The sequence below is a fragment of the Netta rufina genome, assembly GCF_964035555.1.
Source record: "Netta rufina genome assembly, chromosome: 2".
Taxonomy (NCBI): domain Eukaryota; kingdom Metazoa; phylum Chordata; class Aves; order Anseriformes; family Anatidae; genus Netta; species Netta rufina.
In genome coordinates this window covers 145,383,029-145,403,480 of record NC_140124.1, presented here as the reverse complement: position 1 = coordinate 145,403,480, position 20,452 = coordinate 145,383,029, and the positions used below count along the sequence as shown (strand labels likewise).

General features: G+C 41.6%; 1 protein-coding gene across 1 annotated transcript; it reads right to left on the bottom strand.

The window, feature by feature from the left end:
- Positions 1–652: 652 nt before the first annotated feature.
- On the bottom strand, positions 653–17,783 carry COLEC10 (collectin subfamily member 10; the record flags this gene model as incomplete). The annotated part of the gene is made up of 6 exons (XM_084281930.1): positions 653–1,044; positions 2,520–2,615; positions 3,734–3,787; positions 5,920–5,991; positions 7,645–7,716; positions 17,636–17,783. The coding sequence occupies 6 exons, from the start codon at positions 17,781–17,783 to the stop codon at positions 653–655; spliced, it is 834 nt and encodes a 277-aa protein (XP_084138056.1).
- Positions 17,784–20,452: the final 2,669 nt, after the last annotated feature.

Here is a 20,452-nt window from a genome sequence, read left to right as displayed (position 1 = left end):
AGCATGTTTTATAGCTGCTTCCTTTGTCACAAAGGCACATGTAATTTTAGCATTAGACATCAAACCTTGCTGGCTACTGAGGGAGGGTATAATATGTTCCCACAGTCACTTGTTAAACCAGCAGTGCACATTGGTACAAAAGTAACTATTTGTGCTTGTTTACTGCCTACAGCAATGGTTTTGCTTCCTTTATATTGTTTTCTTTATGCTGAACTTTTCTAGATCCTTGCACAGCTTTTGGGGGTCATCAGGTTAGAACTGCCCCATCTCCATCTATTCTCAGGTTACATACAAGCTGCACAGACTTGCGGACAAAAGTGCCATTGGTAAGTTGGTTCCTCACACCTCAGCACAACGGGATGGGTGACGGAGTGGGAAGCAGAGATAAGTGAGTCCTCCCCATGTTCACCTCTGTGTGTTCTAAATTTGCCCAACCACCCCAAATTACACTTAAAATTTAATTAAAAATTCACAGTTGGTGGAGACCTGAGCTGACTTTATGGTCACTGCCATCTAGCAGTAGTTATTTTTTAACCCAGTGAAGTGAAGGCTGGAGGGAGACTTATCCCTTTTTGTCTGCTTTCCCTACAGCGGATGAATGAGGAGGGGTTACAGCATGTACAGAAGGTGCCAGATATCTTTTGTGGCACATTTATTTTCTCTTCTTGAGGAATTCACAGATGAAGTAGATGGTGACTTGGCACTCAGAGTCATTCCACTCTCCTGTGCTGAGCATTTCCACACAGTCCTGGCTGCCAGTGGAGTCATGAGGCTCCCCGTCCTTCCAGTTACTGTAGTTCTGCAATGGGCTGCTGTCTGCGTACACAAACTGCCCTTCTTTTTCCATGTCGTTCATCCCAATGAAGGCTCGGAAGAGGCCGCTCGTGGAGATGTAGTCAGCAAGCAGGGCGTTGGTTGCCTCATCCTTAGGCATGGCAAGTGTTCCTCCTCTGTCCCTGCAGTGCATGAGGGCTTCTCTGTAATTCTTCTCTTCTTTGACGATGTAGTAGAATTTCTCATCTGTCTCCCTGATGCCTGCTATAACTAAAGGCAAAAAAAAAAAATCATTCATGGCATTTCAGCAGCTATCAAAGGAACTTCAATTTGATGGTTTTTACACCAGAATTAATGAAAGAGAGAGAAGAAAAGTATTCCCACCACCGAATTTATGATGAACAATGAGGACATGACCAGAGACTACTAGTGGGAGTGACAAGCACCGTGCATGCACTAGGATGAGGGCTCTTCAGTCCTGACTGGCATTTGTCTCCTGTGACACTTCAGTACCAGACATCCTTAAAGTAAATTTTACCAAATCAAGGCATGCTAAACGGACAAATAGCAGTGTCTAACTCTGAATCACCCCTGTTGCTTTATTGACACCCCTGTCATTGCCATATTGTATGTTATAGATCGTGAGAGTGCCGTGGGATCGGAACACAGGGGTATGGATAGCTTCTGGGCCCTTTCCATGCAGAAGAAAGTCAATGTTACTGCTAAAATAAGCCATTTTAAATACAGATTGATATTCACAGCTGCTGTAGCCACCAAGGGGCATTGACTAGGAAGGAAACTGTGGCTGCTCAGCAGCTTTAAAAGGTAAATTTCTTAGGCAACACGTATCCTGTTGAATAAAGCAGTGCCAAGAAGCATTCCTGGCTAACTGGCAGTTGATCCTGCTGTTGGATTGCTGGACTGGAAATGGCCAGAGCTTTGGCCTGGGGCAAATAACACTTTCCCACACAACTCCAGAGTTACCGCAGGTGCAGTTTAGCAGAGGACCACTCCTGGTATGGCCATTCAGTTTTGTAGGATTTAGTAATATAGATGAGAGCTGTGCCAGTTGGCCATAGAACAGTTTCAGACACATTTTAATTTACAGATATCAACTGAGGCCTAGAAGAGGTTGTGGAGCCTTCTCAAAATCTCTGCCATGCTGGGAAATGCTTTTTCTTCCTTTTAGTAGGGACATTTTTCACTGTTCCGCTGACAGCACTGCATGCAAATGTGACTTTTTATAACCCATGGTTTTAGGGTGCTGGTGTCTCCCTTATTACAGGACAATGACACTCACAGTGAGGAAAGGCATAAGGAGAGTACCATGAATGCAGCCCTTCTGCACAGCAGCAGCAAGATCAAGAGGTTCCTAGTGCTTTTCCTGGCTATTTGGACCAGGTCTGCACAAAGTTTTTTCCTTTCATTGCCTGAGTGGCCACTGAGCCTGAGGGTGAGCAGGCTGACAGTGCAGAGGCAGTTAGCAAGTGGTGCCTGGTTCTTTTTGTGATTCTTTCAGTTGTGCTATTGATCATTGCTGTATTGTATTTGCTTTTATTCATCAGCTGCTTGTATTCTTACAGGTGCAAGACTGCCTACTTTCTGTATGTTACTGCATTGCATCGCACAGTGAGCCCTCTGTCTTTGCCTGGATTCTGCCACAGAACAGCAGTAGAAGAATAGCAGTGACAAAAGTTATGAGAGCCAAATAAATCACAGCAAATACACAACATAACAACCCTTACCATTCTTTACAAACTTGATGGATGTGTTAAGCCGAGCAACGTTGATATTCAGTTGTCCAACAACTCTGCGGTATCTTCCACAGTCACAGACTGTGCCTGATGCAATGCAAAGGACAGAGGATTTATCTGTTCAGAAATACTTGTGTGTGTATACGTGTGTGTGTAGGGTCAGCCACAGCCCACCTTCAAACCTTCTGGAGCCTTTTAAACATGGGGATGGAACAGTTTGCCATCTTCCTTCCACCCATATCAGTATAGGATTTACACATCCCCTGCCCCTCTCATCATCAATTCCATCTGGCTACCGAGAACTGGCTTGAAGTGTTGATCACACGATGTCACATCTGAATGCTGAAGGTGTCCTTTGACACCTCTGTATCCATAAACAGCACTGATTCCCTAGACTTCTGACAGAAACAGCATCACTGTTTTCTCAATGAAAGAGTATTGTGTGGTGCTGGAAATACCTCGGTGGAAGGACCATGATACTGGACTGCTACATGCAGTTGTGGTACAGCAGAAAAAGTTGATACCAACTCAAATAATCAGCCTGTCAAGCACTGAAGTCTCAGTTATATTTTCTGTTGGTAAACTGAATTTTGGCTTAGTGTAGGTTTTGTTTATTCCTCTCTTATTGTCAGGAAGAAAACAATTTGCTGATGGTTTCCCATAAAGAGCCAGACTGATGCTGCCTATGAAATGTCTTATAAATGAACACATCTGAACATTCAAGGTGGGAAAACATTCAAGGTTACTAGGACAGAGAAGAACCTTCTGGGTCATCAAATCCAAATTCTCTGGTAAGCAAACGTATTGCTTATGGGAGATCTGACAACAGATTGTGCTCTGTCTACAATCACATATATTTTTGTCCTTGTGATCCGATTAGGAAACTATTAAAGGACTTCATTCCTTTGGTATTCCAAAACTTTATTCTAGTTTCCAGTATAAAAATATTCCTGGCCTGTTTACATATTAGTTTTTATCTTATCAACCATTCTTTATTATTTTAGCTAACTTCTCCCTGTGTTGTGAATGTTTTTATATTCATAGCCATCAGTCATGTCCCTGCCCAATCCTCATTTTGCTAAACATAACTTTTTCAGCCTTTTGCTGTTTGTTTCACCCATTCTCAAGTTTTTCCAGACAAACCAACCCCAAAAACAGAGACCCAGAAAACTCAACCATTCTTCAGAGAAGGATGAACAGCATACCTGCTTTTCCCTTTTTTCCAGACACCCCTATTAAGCCTTTGGCTCCTTTGTCACCTGAATAAAAAGGAAAATACATTTTCAGATCTCAGACAGTACATATGTCAGGGGAGTGTGTTTGAGAACCCTGTTTAATAATATATTAGTGGTGTGCTTCTGACAGGAAGCCCCTATGTACTGTACTGGCAGATGTACCGTACTGCTAGATGTACCGTACTGGTAGATGTACTGTACTGGCAGATGTGCCAAGTCAAACAAGCCATGATTAATTCTGGTGAATGAAAATAAGGAGGACTCTTTAATAGCTAACTCACTGATAACACAGACATCTTGAGTGCTGCTGGTTCCTGGTACTGCTTTAAATATAAACTGCCCAGTGATCCCAAGAGGCTGAAAGCACTCAGAAAACCTCAGGGAGGTGAGACCTGGCCTCTCTCATTGCCTTGCAGGACACAGCCCTTTCCTGGGGTCGGTAGCTTCATGTCAGAACGAGGGACCATATGGGGCTTATGGTCGCTAAGCCACCGAATTCATGTGTGCAGCAGATTATGTTTGCAGGCAGCAATTAGCACCTGCATGAAGTGAGGTCAGTAAGGAACAGTGTTTCATTTCAGGTGTAGTTCGTGGAAACAGGATTTATTTTCCTCCAGCTGCCTTCCCCTTGTACTGTGATTCACAAAAATGATTGTTATAAAATGAAATTGCTTCTCCAAATGCTATGCTAATAAAGGCAGGTGACCAGCATGTTTGTTTTTTTCTTTTTTAAGTAATGTCAGCTGTGATTTGACAGCTGTCAAAACTCTTGGCTGTCTGGATCAAGAGCAGATTGACTATATCCAAAATTAGTGTCAGCTCTTCTTTTAAAAATTAAAACCTTCAGAGGCCAAATAATGTTAATACTTGCTCTACCTCATTGATAGCCATGTTTTCATGCGCTTTTTCTTTTATACGGTTGTATTATAGTTATTATTTTTAAACAGAAATCAGGAGCTGGCTGGCATTTTAATTAACATAGCTTTACAGCCTGCACACTAATATACTGAAATTTCAGGGTTGCTTCCTTAAGAAGTTGAACGTTTAATGGTCAGTCTAAACAGTGACTTAGTGGCCTTTGCTTCTGCAAATAAAAAAAGGAAAAGAGAAAAAAATCCACCTAGAAGGGGGCAATACATTATACAGTCAGGTTGACAGTTTGATTTAAAGGCTGAGAGCATTGGTTTACTTTCAGATAAACAATTTTTGGATTCTTAAATTCTAGTCTCCTTTGGTGCTTGGAGACATCTTAGGAGATAGCTATCTGCGTCTTCAGTTGTCTAGGTACTTTTGAAAATTAATCCCTCAGGCCAAATTCTTTTGTTCTTCTCTGATAGTGCGGCTGGCTAGGGGCCATGAAGGGTTTATTAAAAAGCATTGGTTTGAGAAGCTCCCAGGAGAGCTTGTTCCACCCACTCACCCGCCTGTCTGGGCTGATGCTTTGGTTTAGAGACCACAGAGTTCCCCTTAGGATAGTGGATCCCTGCTGAGCTTTTGAGGCAGGTCTCCTCGTGGCAGAAGCAATATTTCTTCTTAAGTAGCTCTAAAAGAAAAGCCTGAGACTCTTTCCAGGCCAATAATTTCATGAAATGATTTTCCAAGTAGATTTGGAGTCTGCCTTGATTTGCAAGGAGTGGTTGTCCTGCGTTATGTAAGTGCTCTCTTAAAACTTTAAAAATCCTCCCCTTACCTGGCTGTCTTGGGCATCACTTGGTGACACCTCGCACACCAATGTGGATCACCAGGTGTGGCCTCCTGAGCACCAGCAGAGTATTGACTCAGGCCCTTCAGCATCTAAAGCAGAGGCACTGGTTCGGCTATCTCTTTCCAAGATCTCAGAAGATCTTGCTACTTCCTTCACAAGGGCCAGATTTTCTCTCTTTCTCTTTTATCATCTCAAAGGACTGTTTTTTTAACTCACATAGCAAATTATTTTTAGCCATGTCAGTGATACATTGCACACAGGAAATAAAACTATTTCAGTTAGCTCTCATCACTGATCTTTATGCACAGTTTTCTCTGGAGATCGCTGGTCACAGCAGGTATTTAATATACCTCCATATCTGGAACTCATACAAAACACGTGAGGGAAAACAAAACAAAACAAAACAAAACAAAACAAAACAAAACAAAAAAGTTCCCAGACCAGGACTTACCCTTTCCACCAATAGGACCAATTTTCCCAAGCATTCCCTGGTCACCGACATCCCCCACAGTTCCTTTGTTTCCTGAGAGAAGAAATAGGATGAAAAAGGTATGGATGGCTTCTGTCCTTTCTTCCCCAAGACGCTAGCCCTTTACTGCTGCTGTTTTCCCCAAGTGTGGCCCATCCAAATGTAAGGCATGCACACAAGTGTGCTCATGAGTATACACATGAACAGATTACAAGCTTTACAGTTTAACTTTTGTTTAGAAAGTTTTATAAATGAAGCTTGCTTGTACCAGCCTGGGTTGCTGAGGTGTTTCTGTGAGCTGCAGGGTTACATGTAGCTCCTCTCTTCGGTCAGGGAACAGCAAAGTGACTCCAATGCCAGAAACCAGCCTTTAAACAAGGCCCACAGAGGCTCCCTGCAGGCAGCACAGGTTCAGATCGTTGCTACTGTGGGATACCTGCAGGGCACTGCAAGGCACCTTAGCAAAACTGCCTGTTCAGCTGCTCACAAACATCATATTTTTGTACAGAAAATACAAGCTAAAACTCCTAGTGAGTATTGATTTAACTTCACATCCAACCTAGGCCATCAGCATGTTGCCTAGGAAGTGTTTCTCTGTTGATTTTTAGTCTACCCCAGACAAAAGCCTTGCGTTCGTTTGGGAGGTGAAGTACTCGGGCTTTGCTGGGAATCCTCCATCGAAGCAGGATTGCAAATAGGGAACTACTGGTTGTGCTGTGTGTGTTTTCTCAGTCATTGGAGCACCGAAATAATGGGTGCCTTTTTGACTGATTGATAGTTTAAGTTCTAATTTCTAGAAGTCTCACTTTGCACACCGAAGTTAACATCACTAAGTCACTTCTTAATTGGTTTGTTACCTGGTCTGCTTGAATCTTACCCAATCTTTTTTAAGGTAAGAAGCAAAGCCATATGAGTTCATTTAAAAATGAAGAAGGTTTTCATTATAACAGTAATAACAGGATGTTTGTAAAGATTCTATAAAGCTAGACACTTTTCTGATTAAACTTAAAATATTAGACCACTGTCAAGGAAGAAAGAACACGGATTGCATTATCATTAAACTTTAATGATACATTAAGCTTTTGAGTTAGGGTATGCAAACAAGGCTGACGCTATCACGTCTGGAGCCTCAGAGTGCTCTGCTGAGCTCGCTGTGAAGGTGTGGGACATGTTTAATATGAGTCCTGACACTCCTTTGGCTCCTCGTTCTCAGCCCTGATGCTGCTTGCTCAGAGGAACTTTGTTTCTCAGTTTGGTTTTCTGCAGAATGGGGACAGCTGAGACTGAATTTTGTTGAGCATCCTGATGTATTGCCAGGAAGTAACTCTCAAAATTCAGTTACACCTAAAGGATAATTTCAGTAAGAGAACAGTAATCCTTCTGGTTGTACGTATGATTTAGGTAGTTTTCAGTCTTCTGTACCACACTTATGGTTGTCACTTGGGAGATCATCAGTAAATGTGCTGATTTATTACATGAAATTTGCTTTGGATTTATTGCCAGGTGTAGCTTCAGTATCTATTGGCATGAATTGCACCAAACTCTCAGAGCATTGTTAGGTTCCCTGATTAATATTTGACAGGCATTGTGAAATCCACTGGGGTGAGAGGAATGAAAAGAATTAAACAACACTGATCATATGCACCAGTACAGTTTTGTATGTTGATAGTCATATACCAGTAATAGCCAACAAACCAACATAAATACCTTTAGGTCCTTTTGGTCCAACTTTTCCTTGTTTGCCCACTTCTCCTCTATCTCCTTTTTCACCTTCATCTCCTTCCAGAAACATAAAATAAACCATCATGGGACATTTAACTCAGTGCAGTAAGAACAGGTATACATTCTCAGAAAGTAAAGTTCACTGTCAATTTTTTTTCTACTTACTTCTTTTTATTTCACATTGAGGGCACAGTAGCCATGGGATAAATTTCCAAAGAAGAGCCGATGAATCTGACCATTAGGAAAAGCTAAAAATTTTCCCTTTGGGGGAATCTGTTCCAACATAAGGATTATACACCAACTCTAATTCTTATCCTTTAAGTGCTATTAGTTACAAAGCAGATAAATAAGTGAATTGAATTTATTCAATAGATAAATATTGAAAAACCTGAGCACACCAGGGAGAAATGCCAAGGGAGACAATGGAATTTATTAATTGTTCCTAGTGACTCTGAGTTCAAGGTATGCAGATGTTATAGAAACAAGAGGATTATAAATGTGTTGCAATAGATCTTAGCATAGACATTAGCACTTAGTGTGGCAGAAGTCTTGCCTTCAGTTTTTGACAGGTGGCATGTGTTAACATAACAAATGTCTTCTGCAATTACTCCAATACTTTATTTTGAATTAGTCATTCCCAGAGTATCTAGAGGAAGTAAATTCATTGCATTCATTAGAGTAGTGCAGAGATTTCCCCGAATGAGACCAAGGTCCTATTACACAGGTTACTGCCCATAAGTATAGTAAGAGACAGCCTCTTACTGAGCAGCGTGCTGTTTGAAAGAGCAAGACAGTGATTAGTAATGGGAAAGAAGTGTTATCTCTTTCCTCAAGAAAGAAGTTGCACAGAATTTCATTTGAGATTATGCAGCAAAACAGAAAACCAGAGGTTTGACCTGAGGAGATCTTTCCTTTTTTTTTTTTTTTTTTTTTTTTTTTTGTAGTAGCTTCCCATGGTTGCTTTCAGATTGACTGTTTCTTTGTGTGTCCTCACTGTTTTGTGAAAAAAGCTACCCACTCATTATTTACCTCCTTCTACTTATAGCCAAGACATAGCATATCATGGGGTGTCTCATGGGGTGATGAGAGATGAGAAATGGGGCACATTAACTGCAGCATACAAAATGTAGCAGGGGGTCCTCTGGCATGCGAGTGTGTGCCACAAAATCTGTAGTGCTGGGGCTCCCTTGTGAGGGGCAAACTCATCCCATCAGTCAGGATACTCTTGGGGATGGTCATCAGTGATCCAAACTGAGAATGATAAAGCGCTGAAATTCAGTCTGAGTTGGAGGGAAGAAGCATTTGTTAGAGGGAGAGACAAACAAAAACCTGACGTGTGCTGGTTCACTCAGGCACTTTGTTTTTAATTCCAGCTGCCTCAGGACAAAATAGGAAAGGAAAAGACTGTAACCAGTCAGAAGTAGAAGTTTTAAACATCTTTTTATTCTCACTGGTTCTTCAAAGTTACTTGATAAGTCAGTATGTATTTCCAAAAGCCAAGCTTCTTAAAATCCTGATAAAGCTTTGGGTCTTAGCCTCAAGCTGATGGAAGGATGCCTGCTTGTACTGGGTACTTGTCTGGGGGTCATCAGACAGCAGAGCCAGAGAATTTGCAGTTTAATTTTGCTGTTGACCTCAGTGCTAACATCATTTATGACTGAGAAATGAAGCAATTGTCCTTTCTAAACCCACCTGTGAAACTCTTCAGAAAACTGTAAGAATCACTTCACAGTAGGGCAGAAATTCAGAAAAGATTCCCAGAGGTTGGCAAAGAGCTTGTAAAATGAAATTCAAGGAAAAGGTTAAGAGCTGATGTGTTCACGGTCTGTAAACCCATGCAGGAGAGGAAATGTGTGATAACAGAAAGGAATCAGGGTCCGATTAAAAGTCTGGAAAAGCTGTATGAGTTCTGACTAGAAATGTAACATGGAGTTATTTAACAAATGGGCCACACTGTCCAGCAGGGAAGGGAGATTTAGGAGCCTTTTCACTTCCAGCCTTTACCTGTGCAATGAATTTCCATGTGCAAGAGATGCTGTAATGCTGGGTTTGTTGTAGAAACAGCTGAGGGAGTTTCTTTGGGCTGTGAGCATGCAGGAGAGCAGATGAGATTCCTGCTGACCTTCCTACCCAGGGGACTACCTGTCACCCTCACCATCCAGTCACCTTCTCTGTGTCTTGTGGACCGCTCTGTTGGGTTAAGGCTCTAGCGAGGCTGCTGTTCTCAAAGCATTGCTTAGGCACTTAATCTTAGAAATAGAATCCTGGAAAGAAAGTCAATAGACCAGCAGAGAAGCTGTGATTACTCCCCAGAGGTATTTTCTTCCAATCTCAGTTACAACGTTTAGAGCTACTAAAAGATGCAGTGGGTTTTTCTGAGACTTTGGACAGGTGGGGCTGCCAGAGATGAAGCTAGTGTATGGGGCATTAGACTCATGGCTCAGAGCCGACAGGTGAAAAGTGTAAAAGGTATGGGAAAGTTTGTTCTGGATATTTTGAGGAATTAGGAGGTGTCTCAACTTTTATTGCTAACATCTCCTGTATAGTCCCAGTTATTGCTCAAACCATCTAAAAACATAAAGGACAGGGAAGGAAGATCTATCACCTGTTTCATCTTGGCATAAAACAGCCTACCATTTCTTGCCTTAGTTCCATTACCTGGGAAAATGAGAATAATGCTAATTTGACTGTCTGCAAGAGGAAATCCTGCTTTTCTCCCAGTATCACATCTGAGAATGGATAGGCTATTGCAAAGCAAGGGTAGAAGCCAACAGCATTAATTAGTTGTACCCTTTCATTGTTAATCTAATACTGGATTGATCCCAGTGCTTGGAAAAATGGTGTTATAATTATAAATCCATTGTGCCTGCCTTTAGCTGTTGCGTGCAGTGATCATAAATTTTGGCAAGAAATGTGAACTCTTGAGTTATGCTCCCCCCTCGTGGTGTTACCGTGATTTGCAACGAGGTAGAAGGGAGTATGAGAGGTTGTTTTGGACAGGAGTTGAGTTGGCTTTCTGTCTAATTTATAATAAGCATCTCTCCTTTTCTTCTGGGACCTCATATAGATAGGGCATCCCCCTGTACCAGCCACTTATTTTGTGGTCTGACAGAAAGGGAAATCTAACTTCTGGTTGTGCTCTGGAGTGAGTTTTTGAACTTTTGTACCACTGTGCTTTATGCTACATGAATTGTCTTACAGAAATAAATAAAATATGATCCTGACCTCATATGCCTGATATGGTTGTGGATGAAGCACTGGAAGCCAGTAGCTGAAGCATAGCCATTTCTCTACCTGTTCATATTCCTGCAAGCTGATTCACTTCTTCTGCGTGACAGATTTAAATTATCAGAATATTTAAGTTAATACATGAAACAATAAGTTGCTAGACTCTTCCAGCTTGGGACTGTGCAAGACAGAACAAAAGAGGAAATGATAAGCAGCAAATGGCTTCTGCAGCCATTAGAAAACTGTAACTGTAATTGAGCGAGAGAAAACCCAGTCCTTTCTTCTCCTATAAACAAGCTCAGTGAAATGCTGAAGGTCTAATAATCAGCAGGATTTTTAGGCAGTTGAAAGGATCTCTGCCTCTTTAGAAGTTTCACTGAACAATGCAATGTTGAGAGGTTACATTTGGTAAGAATGCAATTAGCAAGAATTTACTGACCTTCGGGTGATTTATATTTCCTTCCTCAGCCTTTTGTTGGCAGTTTATCTGGTTTGTATTCATGAGCGGAGGAAGTTTTCAGGTTAAATTGTTCACATATGTTTAGTGGCTCCCCAAGCCTCACGATCAGGGGCTGACCCCGGATCTTGGAGAATTACACCGTAATCCCCAGGGATTGCAGAGGCCACGCTTATCTGGAGACGCAGCCCTAATCTGGGCGAGAGCAAATCTGCAGGCTGTGCGGGGTCTAAAGCTGGGAGGGGTCTTCTAACAGGCATGTTTTTCTCCAGGAAGACTTAGTAACCAGCCTCTTCACTCACAGCTCTGATGAGACACCCTAGCTCCATGCAGGGTTTTATTGAGACATGTCTCCAGGTGTTCTGACAAGCCATGGCCTCAGGTCAGCTGCAATTCCTGTCTCCTGACCAAAAATACTCCATAAATGTTAATGTTTCTTAAGCCTCTCCTTTACAGTGAATCAATTAAATGCTTCCTCTGAAGAAAAAGAAGGACAAAGCCTATTCTCAGTAGAGCCCTCCCAACAGTCCCAGGTTCAGCTCCCTGAGCCTGCAGGCTCAGCATGCATCACAGCCCCGGGTACCTTCCTCCACGATCCCTGGGCATGCCCCCCATTTCAGCTGATAAAAAGTCTGCCTTTGGTGGGCTAAAGCACAGTTCTCCTCCTACATCAGATAGTCTAAACAGAAAAAAGGACACACCATGTACTGCAGCCTACTGACGCTGAGCTGAGCCTTTGCAGCACTTGGATGCGTACTCTCTCTGTTGAGAGGTTTGGTCACCAGAGGGAGTCGCAGACTCCAAGAAACAAATAAATAAATAACCAACACCAAAACATTTTGTCTTTCCATTGTACAAGCATGTCACAGTTACGTCAATGGAAAGACTGAAGATTTCCTCTAATTTCACTTTCGTTGTCTTTTAGACACTTAGCAAATTTCCCGTAGCTGAGGGGGTTCTTGTTTCCAAGCTGCGTGTGATTAGTGAGGACATGATTTCTTGTCCTGCCTTGGAGTAAAATGATATAATCTGGCTGGAATCGATCTGACGTGATGTGCCCTTCCCTGTCTTTCCTCCTCCTGTCTGACCTCAGCACTGACTTGTGTACTTCTGTCCCAATTTGGGTGATTTTGAGCACTCTTCTGACCCTGTGTTTAATGAATTATTGGAAAGAAGAGGGAAATACCAATAAGGCAAATAAAAGTGCACATTTTTAATAAGCTGGAGGACTCTGATGAATATACAGCTGAGCCAGCGCAAGGTGAAGGTAGGACCGTGCAGTCTGAATGGTGGAAGAAAAAGATATTGGGCCTCCCCTTTTGGAAAAAAAAAACGACAGATCAGTCCAGCTGTAGTGTGTAACTTCACCCATAGCCTCTCTTCCAAGTGCCCTGCAGGGAACATGCAAGGCTCCACAGGTTGCATTATGAGAATAGAAGTGTTTTGCTCACAATTTCTTGGGTACTCTTCTCTTTACCCATCTCCAAGTTAGACAGCAGGGGCCCAGTCACCTTCCCTGGTGAAATGGAATGCATCTTCAGGAATAAATTGGATTATCTGCTCACTTTTCTGCTTTCCACTTATAAGGAGATATTGACTTCACTAGAAATACCCACTTCTACTGCATTGCATGAGCCACACTCAGACCCTCACTAGGTTCTGTGAAGCTCCACTTATCTGGATTACTTGAAAGTGTGGGCCTTTGTGCATGGATGGGACATATATTGTGTCTTTAATAACACAGAAATAATTTAAATTGTTTCTGATTCATCTTTCACTTGATCTGTCCCAATTTAAGCTTCTCCACTTGATCCCCTGCCATTATGATGTGATCTCAAAGACCCATGTGTTACGGTGGTTTGGGTGAGGAATCAAACCAACATGGGTAAGAAATACAGACCCGATATCTTCTGAATTTGTATTTAAGTGCCCACATGTATGCTTTATAACTCAGGCTGATAAACATCAGAAACTTAACATGTGCTAAAATACATGAAGGCTAAAATCCATGACAAAATAGAATTATGTGTTGATTATAAAGGGCTCTTCAGATCAAACGTGAGGTGCTAAGAGGGAAGCTTAGTTGTAGGTTTGAACAGCCTATAGGATGTGGTAAGGCACTTTATATTTTCGGAAGAAAATGTGGATAGCAGCATATCTGGTTTCTGAGAGAGTTTTAGATTTTCCAGGAGTGGAATTGCGTAAGTGCAATTAAAGCTGAGAGATGGACAGCTATACTGGAGACCACAGTAAATGCTATTTTGAGGAGCCAGCCAAAGTCATAGAGTTTATAAACATCATTTGTCAGCAATAATAGTAAGGAAATGATTTCCATCTGAATTGCTATGGGAAACTCCCAATACTCTTCAGATTTCATCTCATTCCAGTTTCTCAACCTGGGCCTGATTCAAGGCCTTTGAAGTTCCTGTGTCTGGATTTCAAAGGAAGTGATCTGGGACCTGATAGCAAGATAGCAAGACAGCAAGGTCTGGATTCAATGCTCAGACACACTCCCCCAAATTCACATGAAATCAGCTCTAGCCTTGCTCTGCACTTCTGCAATGCCAGCCTTATTCTTCTCCCCCTGCTCAAGCTTTTGTTAGGAGTTTAGTAGTCAAAGTTTTGGGCTCTCAGTTTATTTCTGCCCTCATGTTGTGGCTTATTGATTTACTCAGGCTGGAGCATGGATTGACAGCTGGTGCTTTTCCTTTCACAGTGTTTGCTGCTGCTTTCCCATAGTTTCTGGTTCCTCTCTCAGGATCAGCATCCCCCAGCCTATTTCCAGGCTTGGAAGGGTTGAAAGTAAGCAATGGGGCCATAACTAATTTTGCTAGTCAAAGCACTTGGCTACCCTGGGAAATTCATTGCATTATTTATGCTAGATCTGGTTCTGTTTGTTCCCAAGAAGTTAATGGAGTACAGAATTTGGTCTTTACTGTCCTAATTAGCCAGCTGTGGATAAGCATTACCTAAACTAAATTTTCAGAGGTACTTCACCAAATCAACCCAGCTAAATCCAATTTCTTCTTAAACGTCTCATGTCAAACACCAAAAATCACTAGTTACAAATGCGGAACACATATATTGGTCCAAAGCATGAATTTGCTTCTTTTCCAGTATTTCAATAAGGGTCACAGAAAACACTTCTCAGATTTCTATTTTTAACTTCTATACAAGCCAGTTTGCCATGTACCTCAAAAGCTTTCTCAAGGAGCCAGGATAAGACAGCCATTGCACCAGGGTTCATTAAAAAATTCCCCTCTTTTTGAGAAGTGACCTGATCATTGCATAGAAAGGGAGACTGGGAGAGAAGGGCCAGCTTTTTTTTTTTTTTTTTTCTCTTATATATATTATATATATTCAAAATTTCTTTGCATAATTCTTTAAAAATAGACCTCAACATTCATTTTCTTGCATCAGGCATGGAAAAGCAGCAGATAGATGGAGGGGACTGCAGAGAGCGTGGTTTGGATCGCAAATAACCACCAGGGGTCAGGCTGAAACCCTTATTCATTTCTAAATGCTGAACAGTTTAACTCAGGCAGACGCTTATCATAGCAACTGAATGTGCAAAAGACTTACAGGATGTCTGCTGTCTTTCTCCTGTTCCTATGAGATTGTGTCCTTCCAGAGTATTTTCTAGCTCTTTGTGTTTTGTGGTTCTGCTGACACACTTTGGGAGACTGCTGGGTCTGTCACAACTGGTTCAAAGACTTTCCTGGTGATCAGCCTGGAATTACCCTTTCTTTTCATCCCATCACTCATATCATACCTCTCTTGTGACCTCTCAGGTCAGAGCATAAACAAGGCTATATTTTTGAAGGGGAAGAGCTTGGCTTACACAAATTATCTGGAAAAGTTACAAGTGGCTGATACAAGCAGTGACACCGATGACTCTTTCTGAACAGGTGATCTTTGGGATGAACATGCAGGAAGGTCAAGTGCTTGCTCCTGTATTAACTATGAATGCCTAAATGATGAAGTGAGTACTGCAGCCTTCAACAGTGCAAGAATGTAAGGGTGATAAGGGCTGAATCTTTCCAAACATCCTCTCTCCTCCCTTAGCCTCCTCTCCATGGTGTCGTGTGATGGGAAGAGCAGCATTACTGCTGTGTGGTACCAAGGCTGATCCCACTTGCGGCCCACACAGTGGATTTAGCCCACAGGACAGTTTGTGCCACCACAGCTTTGCAAAACTATTTAATACCTTTGAATTCCTTGCACATCTAGGTGCTTGGTCCCATAAGATCCTCAAGGTATCCCATTAATGTCTGGATGGAGGGATGAAGTTGCCACAACAGGAATCTGGCTTGTGGTGATGGAAGATGCTGGCCACTGTACTGTGGGAGCCCAGCACCTCTGACCTCTGACTTGTGACACCACCATAGCTGTGTCACCACCGAGCAAATGGGAGGTGAGGGGGAGGAACTTGTGCAGTGTGGGTCAAAACCTATATCTGGGAGAATGTTTGACAAAAGGGCACAACAAATGTAGCACAGAAAATAAACCTTACAGTAATGGAAGTTTGAGCCTTGTCCATTGTCAGGGTTAAAGTCTGGGCAGCAGTGTTGCCTGTAGCTGTTGTGTGGTCCTAGGCTGGGGACCGTGTGCTCTGAGTCTTTAGACACAAGATGGATAGAGGAAAACTGGCAGCAGGACAGACTGGCTTCTGCCATATTAGGCCAGCAAGCTTCATCACTAACTGCAAGAGATGCCTGAGGAGTAGCAGAGTAGTTCACACACCCAGCCAGCTCTGTCTTTAGTTGCCCAGCTCTTCAGCTTATAACTGCCCTGGATGAGCTCAGATCTGGTAGGACCTGAAATCAGGCTATAGGATCATATCATGTAAACTGCAAAACGTATTTGATGACCTGCAATGGATTTGAGCCAGTAACTTGGAGCTCATTTACACTCCTTTTACCAATCACGGATCTTGGCTATGGTAATCTAATTTTACAGTAGTAGTGAGGACCCTGCCAACACGTTTGGCTTCTCCATTGCAGCATCAGCCAGGGGGCAGTAGGACTGGAAATGTATATATACTGACTTTCTCAGTACCGCACTTGCAAAGAATCATGATATCTAACCTTTAAGTGCTCCCTGTCCCAGATAGACCACAGAAACCACCTGGAGTCCCAACTACTCTCACGTTGTCACAAGACCACCTCATTAGCCTCATGACTTGTTAAACACAATTCTGTCAAACTTTGTTCTCCAGCCTGCCATTATTCATGTACTAACTAAACAAACTCCCACTAGCTCCCCTGGGAATCATTACATCTCTCTACATTTATGCTGTGGCAGCAAAAGTTTAAGCTTGGTTTGTAATCATAAAGAAATTAATTTGCTGATTAAAAATGGTCCTTTAAGCAACATGCATTTGAATAATCCATCATAAAAACAAATGAGTCCGGAGCAATGCTTTAGACTTGATAATCTTTTTTCTGCTTAAAATTTAAATCAGTTGCAATTTTTTTTCCTCTCAATCTGTAGCCTATAGAAAAATACAATGAATTACTAAAAAGAAAGCAATAGTTTGAACTGCAGTAGCCATGGTGTGGAATATAGATTTTAGATCTCTCATTGCAAGATAGATTTGTATGTCATGGTCCTAATTTTTGGCTGAGGTACCCTCCAGGCAATTCCATTGACATTAGTTATGTTACCCAAAAAGTAAGTTAATGCAGAAAATTTGGTTTCAGATATTTGCAAAGAATTTTGAAGACAAAAGAACTGCACATGCCAGAGCTGATCTAATTCTTGTTGAGGTCTGCAGTGAAGGTGGTGTTTAATTCAACAGGAGCTTCTGTATCAGGTTTGACGAATGCAGCAGAGCTCTGTTTACAGGTAAGCATTTGGAAATGATGTCAATACAATCATTTTAAATATTGCATTTCTCTCTCTACCTATATGCAAAGTGAACCATCAACAGTTCAAAATAGATGCTTACTTTCAGACAAAGTTCCTCAATTTATGGCTGCTACCTGTACCGGCTATGTGATGAATACAAGAAGTAAGAGAAGATTTATGTGGCTGCAGAAAGGTGCAAAAGGACAACTTTAATTTATATGAGAATATGCAAGACAATTCCTGAAACTAAAGAAAAGCAAATTCAAATCTCCTTGCTTCATCACTTTCCCCCACTACAGTTTCACTTTTCTAGACATTTGTACGGTCTGCAGTAATTTAGATCTTTCATCCCCAGCCTGTGCCACAAGCATTCCACATCTATTTTAAAAAATCAGCCTTTATCAGTACTGGTCTCAGCATTAGTAACCTCATATTCCTCACCTTTTGGTCCAGGTAAAATTGTGTGTGTCGAGCAGATATCTGTTGTAGGTCGATTGTCAACATCAAAACCAAAAATCTGAACTTGGAAGATGAAAAGCACTACTAGGGTCCCGCATTTCCTTAGCTGTTGTTCTTTCTTGCAGCTCATCCTTGTAGCTTCTCAGGAAATGCCTTTCGTTGTTACAGTCTTAACAAATGCAGCTGATTCAAAAATAAATGCTCCGCTAACTGAAGCAGTGCAAAGATTGGGAGCTACATGCACGAACAGCTAAATAAAGTGAAGAAAGGAGTTTGACGATGCTGTAGTTATTTCTGTCCTGCACATTATCCAGGATATTTATTTAACACTGACAGCTGTTTATTCCAATTTATCTCTTATCTGTGAGATGTTTAGCTGCTTTTGCCATGGAAAATTTCTTCAATATATGGGGATAATCTCTTTTGTCATTCTTTTTTTTTTTTTTTTTTTTCCTCCTTTCCCTGCTGATTCTTCATGCCCAGCTTTTCACTTACTCAAGAGACAAAAGACTGCGGTATTGTATCCAAGTGAGTACTAATTAGTTATAGGATACTTGTGGCTGGTTCTGTTCTGGAAGAGTAACTCAGACTCCTTGTAATGTGTAGAGACTACCACAAGAGCTTTTCTCCAAGGAGACCTTTTGTGACAAGAGACTAGCTGCCAGTCTGTTGTGGGTGGAAGTCACTGGTGTGATTTCCTTTTGGATGCCATCTACCGAAAGCCCCCATAGTGGAGGATGAAAAGTTGATTTTACCAATGGTTGCTTGAGCCAGAAACCCACAAATGATGGTTTTATGCTTACAGATTTTTCCACAATGGTTGCTCCAAGCCCAAATTACTTTAGTAGGCACAGCACAGAAGGACAAACTTCAGGATTAAAGCCAAAGTAGCACGAGGTTAAATGACTGCAGAACATCCTTTCATACCACCTTTTTCCTCTACTTTCTAGCACGCAGAGACAATATATCAGGACAGTGATATAGCACAGGCCCCAAGGTAGCATGCAGCACCGCTATACATCCTCTTGGAAGGAACTGTGACAGCTATCCATCCATATGCTTTTTCCATTCCTAGAAAAACCTCCGGCTTTCTCTTACGGAGAACACAGTAACCAGGGACAGCAGATTATTCTAGGAAGCCTGGCAGTAAAGAGAGGGGAGAAGGGTATTTATAATCTTTCCAGGAATTTCACTAACTTCTGATTTCTTACACAACAAAGGAGACAGCTACTCAAAAAGCTGAGCAACTCTGTTGAACCGCCTATTGAGTGAGGGCACATTTGCTTTCTATTTTCAAAAAATATGTTTCCTATAATAATAGCTTTTGAGGTGCTCTCCTTGTTATTTAAGAGTATCAGTTCCTTAGCATCACAATGTTTTAGTCTTCCAGTAGACAGAAAAAGTAGCAGCAGGGATGTAAAAGCGGATACCTTTTCTTAAAGGTATTGCAGAAAGGCTTTGATTTCAAGCTTTCATGTGGGATAAACTGTTGGCCAAAGCCCCAAGAGGGGTCAAGAGACTTCTCTCCCTCTTTCTTTCTAGCCTGGTCACAAACTGTCCCATTTTTCAAAACACTGTTCTTTTTTGTTAAACTGTATGCAGTACTTTTCAGAAATAAACAGTGGTCTCAGTGCTAAAGAATGTTATCTAACTAACACCTTCAAATGTGGTCTTGATAACAGATACACCACAGCTAGAGGGAGAGGAAAGCGAAAGCTGGGATTAGAGATGGATACAGTTGTACCAGGAATAAACTTGTTCCTCTGTGATTTGCGTTGGGCACTGTGCCTCCGACTTGTACACTGTAAATCTGTTTTATTTATCTTTTTCTTCTCTTCACTTTCCATTTTGTGAGCAGAAGGTCAATGTAAGAGCAAGAATAGAGAGCGTAGGAGTGGGAAGTTAGTGTACTTAGCTTTGGAGGAGGCATTTGGGGAAATGTTGCCAAAGTGACGTGAATGATGCTATCTGCTCCAATATAGTCAGAGACTTGCAGTGAGTTCTTTGTTATTTATCAGTGATAAAAGGGGGTAAGTGTAAGTGAGACAGGAATCCATTTGTTTAACCAGTTAAGTTACTGACTGGGACAAAGCAGACAATATTTTTGAATACTGCTGTTACGATCATTTTCAAATGTTCTCATTCCACATTAGAAATGAAATCAAAACCCTACAATTTTTTTCCTCCAATAAAAGTCACAAAACCCCTAAACACACAGTGAGGAACAGAGCTTAATATATCCAAGAGCTTGGTAATGACGCCACTTACTTAAAATGTAAGAGATCCAGATTCAAATGCTTTCTCTGCCTAACTCAAACCAGCGTTTGCAATGCAGCCTTAAGGTTATCTTGTTATTACAGGGCTTTTTGTTAATCAGTTACGTCTTCTTGTATGTTCGACCAGAAATCCCATCCTGGGGCTAGAAAATCTTCCTTAACAGGAAATCCATCACAACAGATATAGTAGAACAAAAATTTTGGGTTTTGGTGAATCAGTATTTATCAAACCAGGTTCACTGAAAAATCCTGAAGCAACTTCACTGCTGATGGAGATTTAATGAGGCACATTGCCTATTGTGCATGTTAATTCTTATTGAATCGGGCTTAGAGAAATGTCTGTAGGCAAGGGAGAAAAACAAGCTAAGCAGTGTTGTCCAGACATAAAAGACATAAAACAAACATTTCCTAAGGCGTGAATGTTCTACAAGGAAACCACCGGAAGACACAAAAGGAAAATTGTGAAATATTCTGTTGCTTTGAGCTGAGCAGTAGTCAGGTAACCTTCCTGTAGTATTAATCC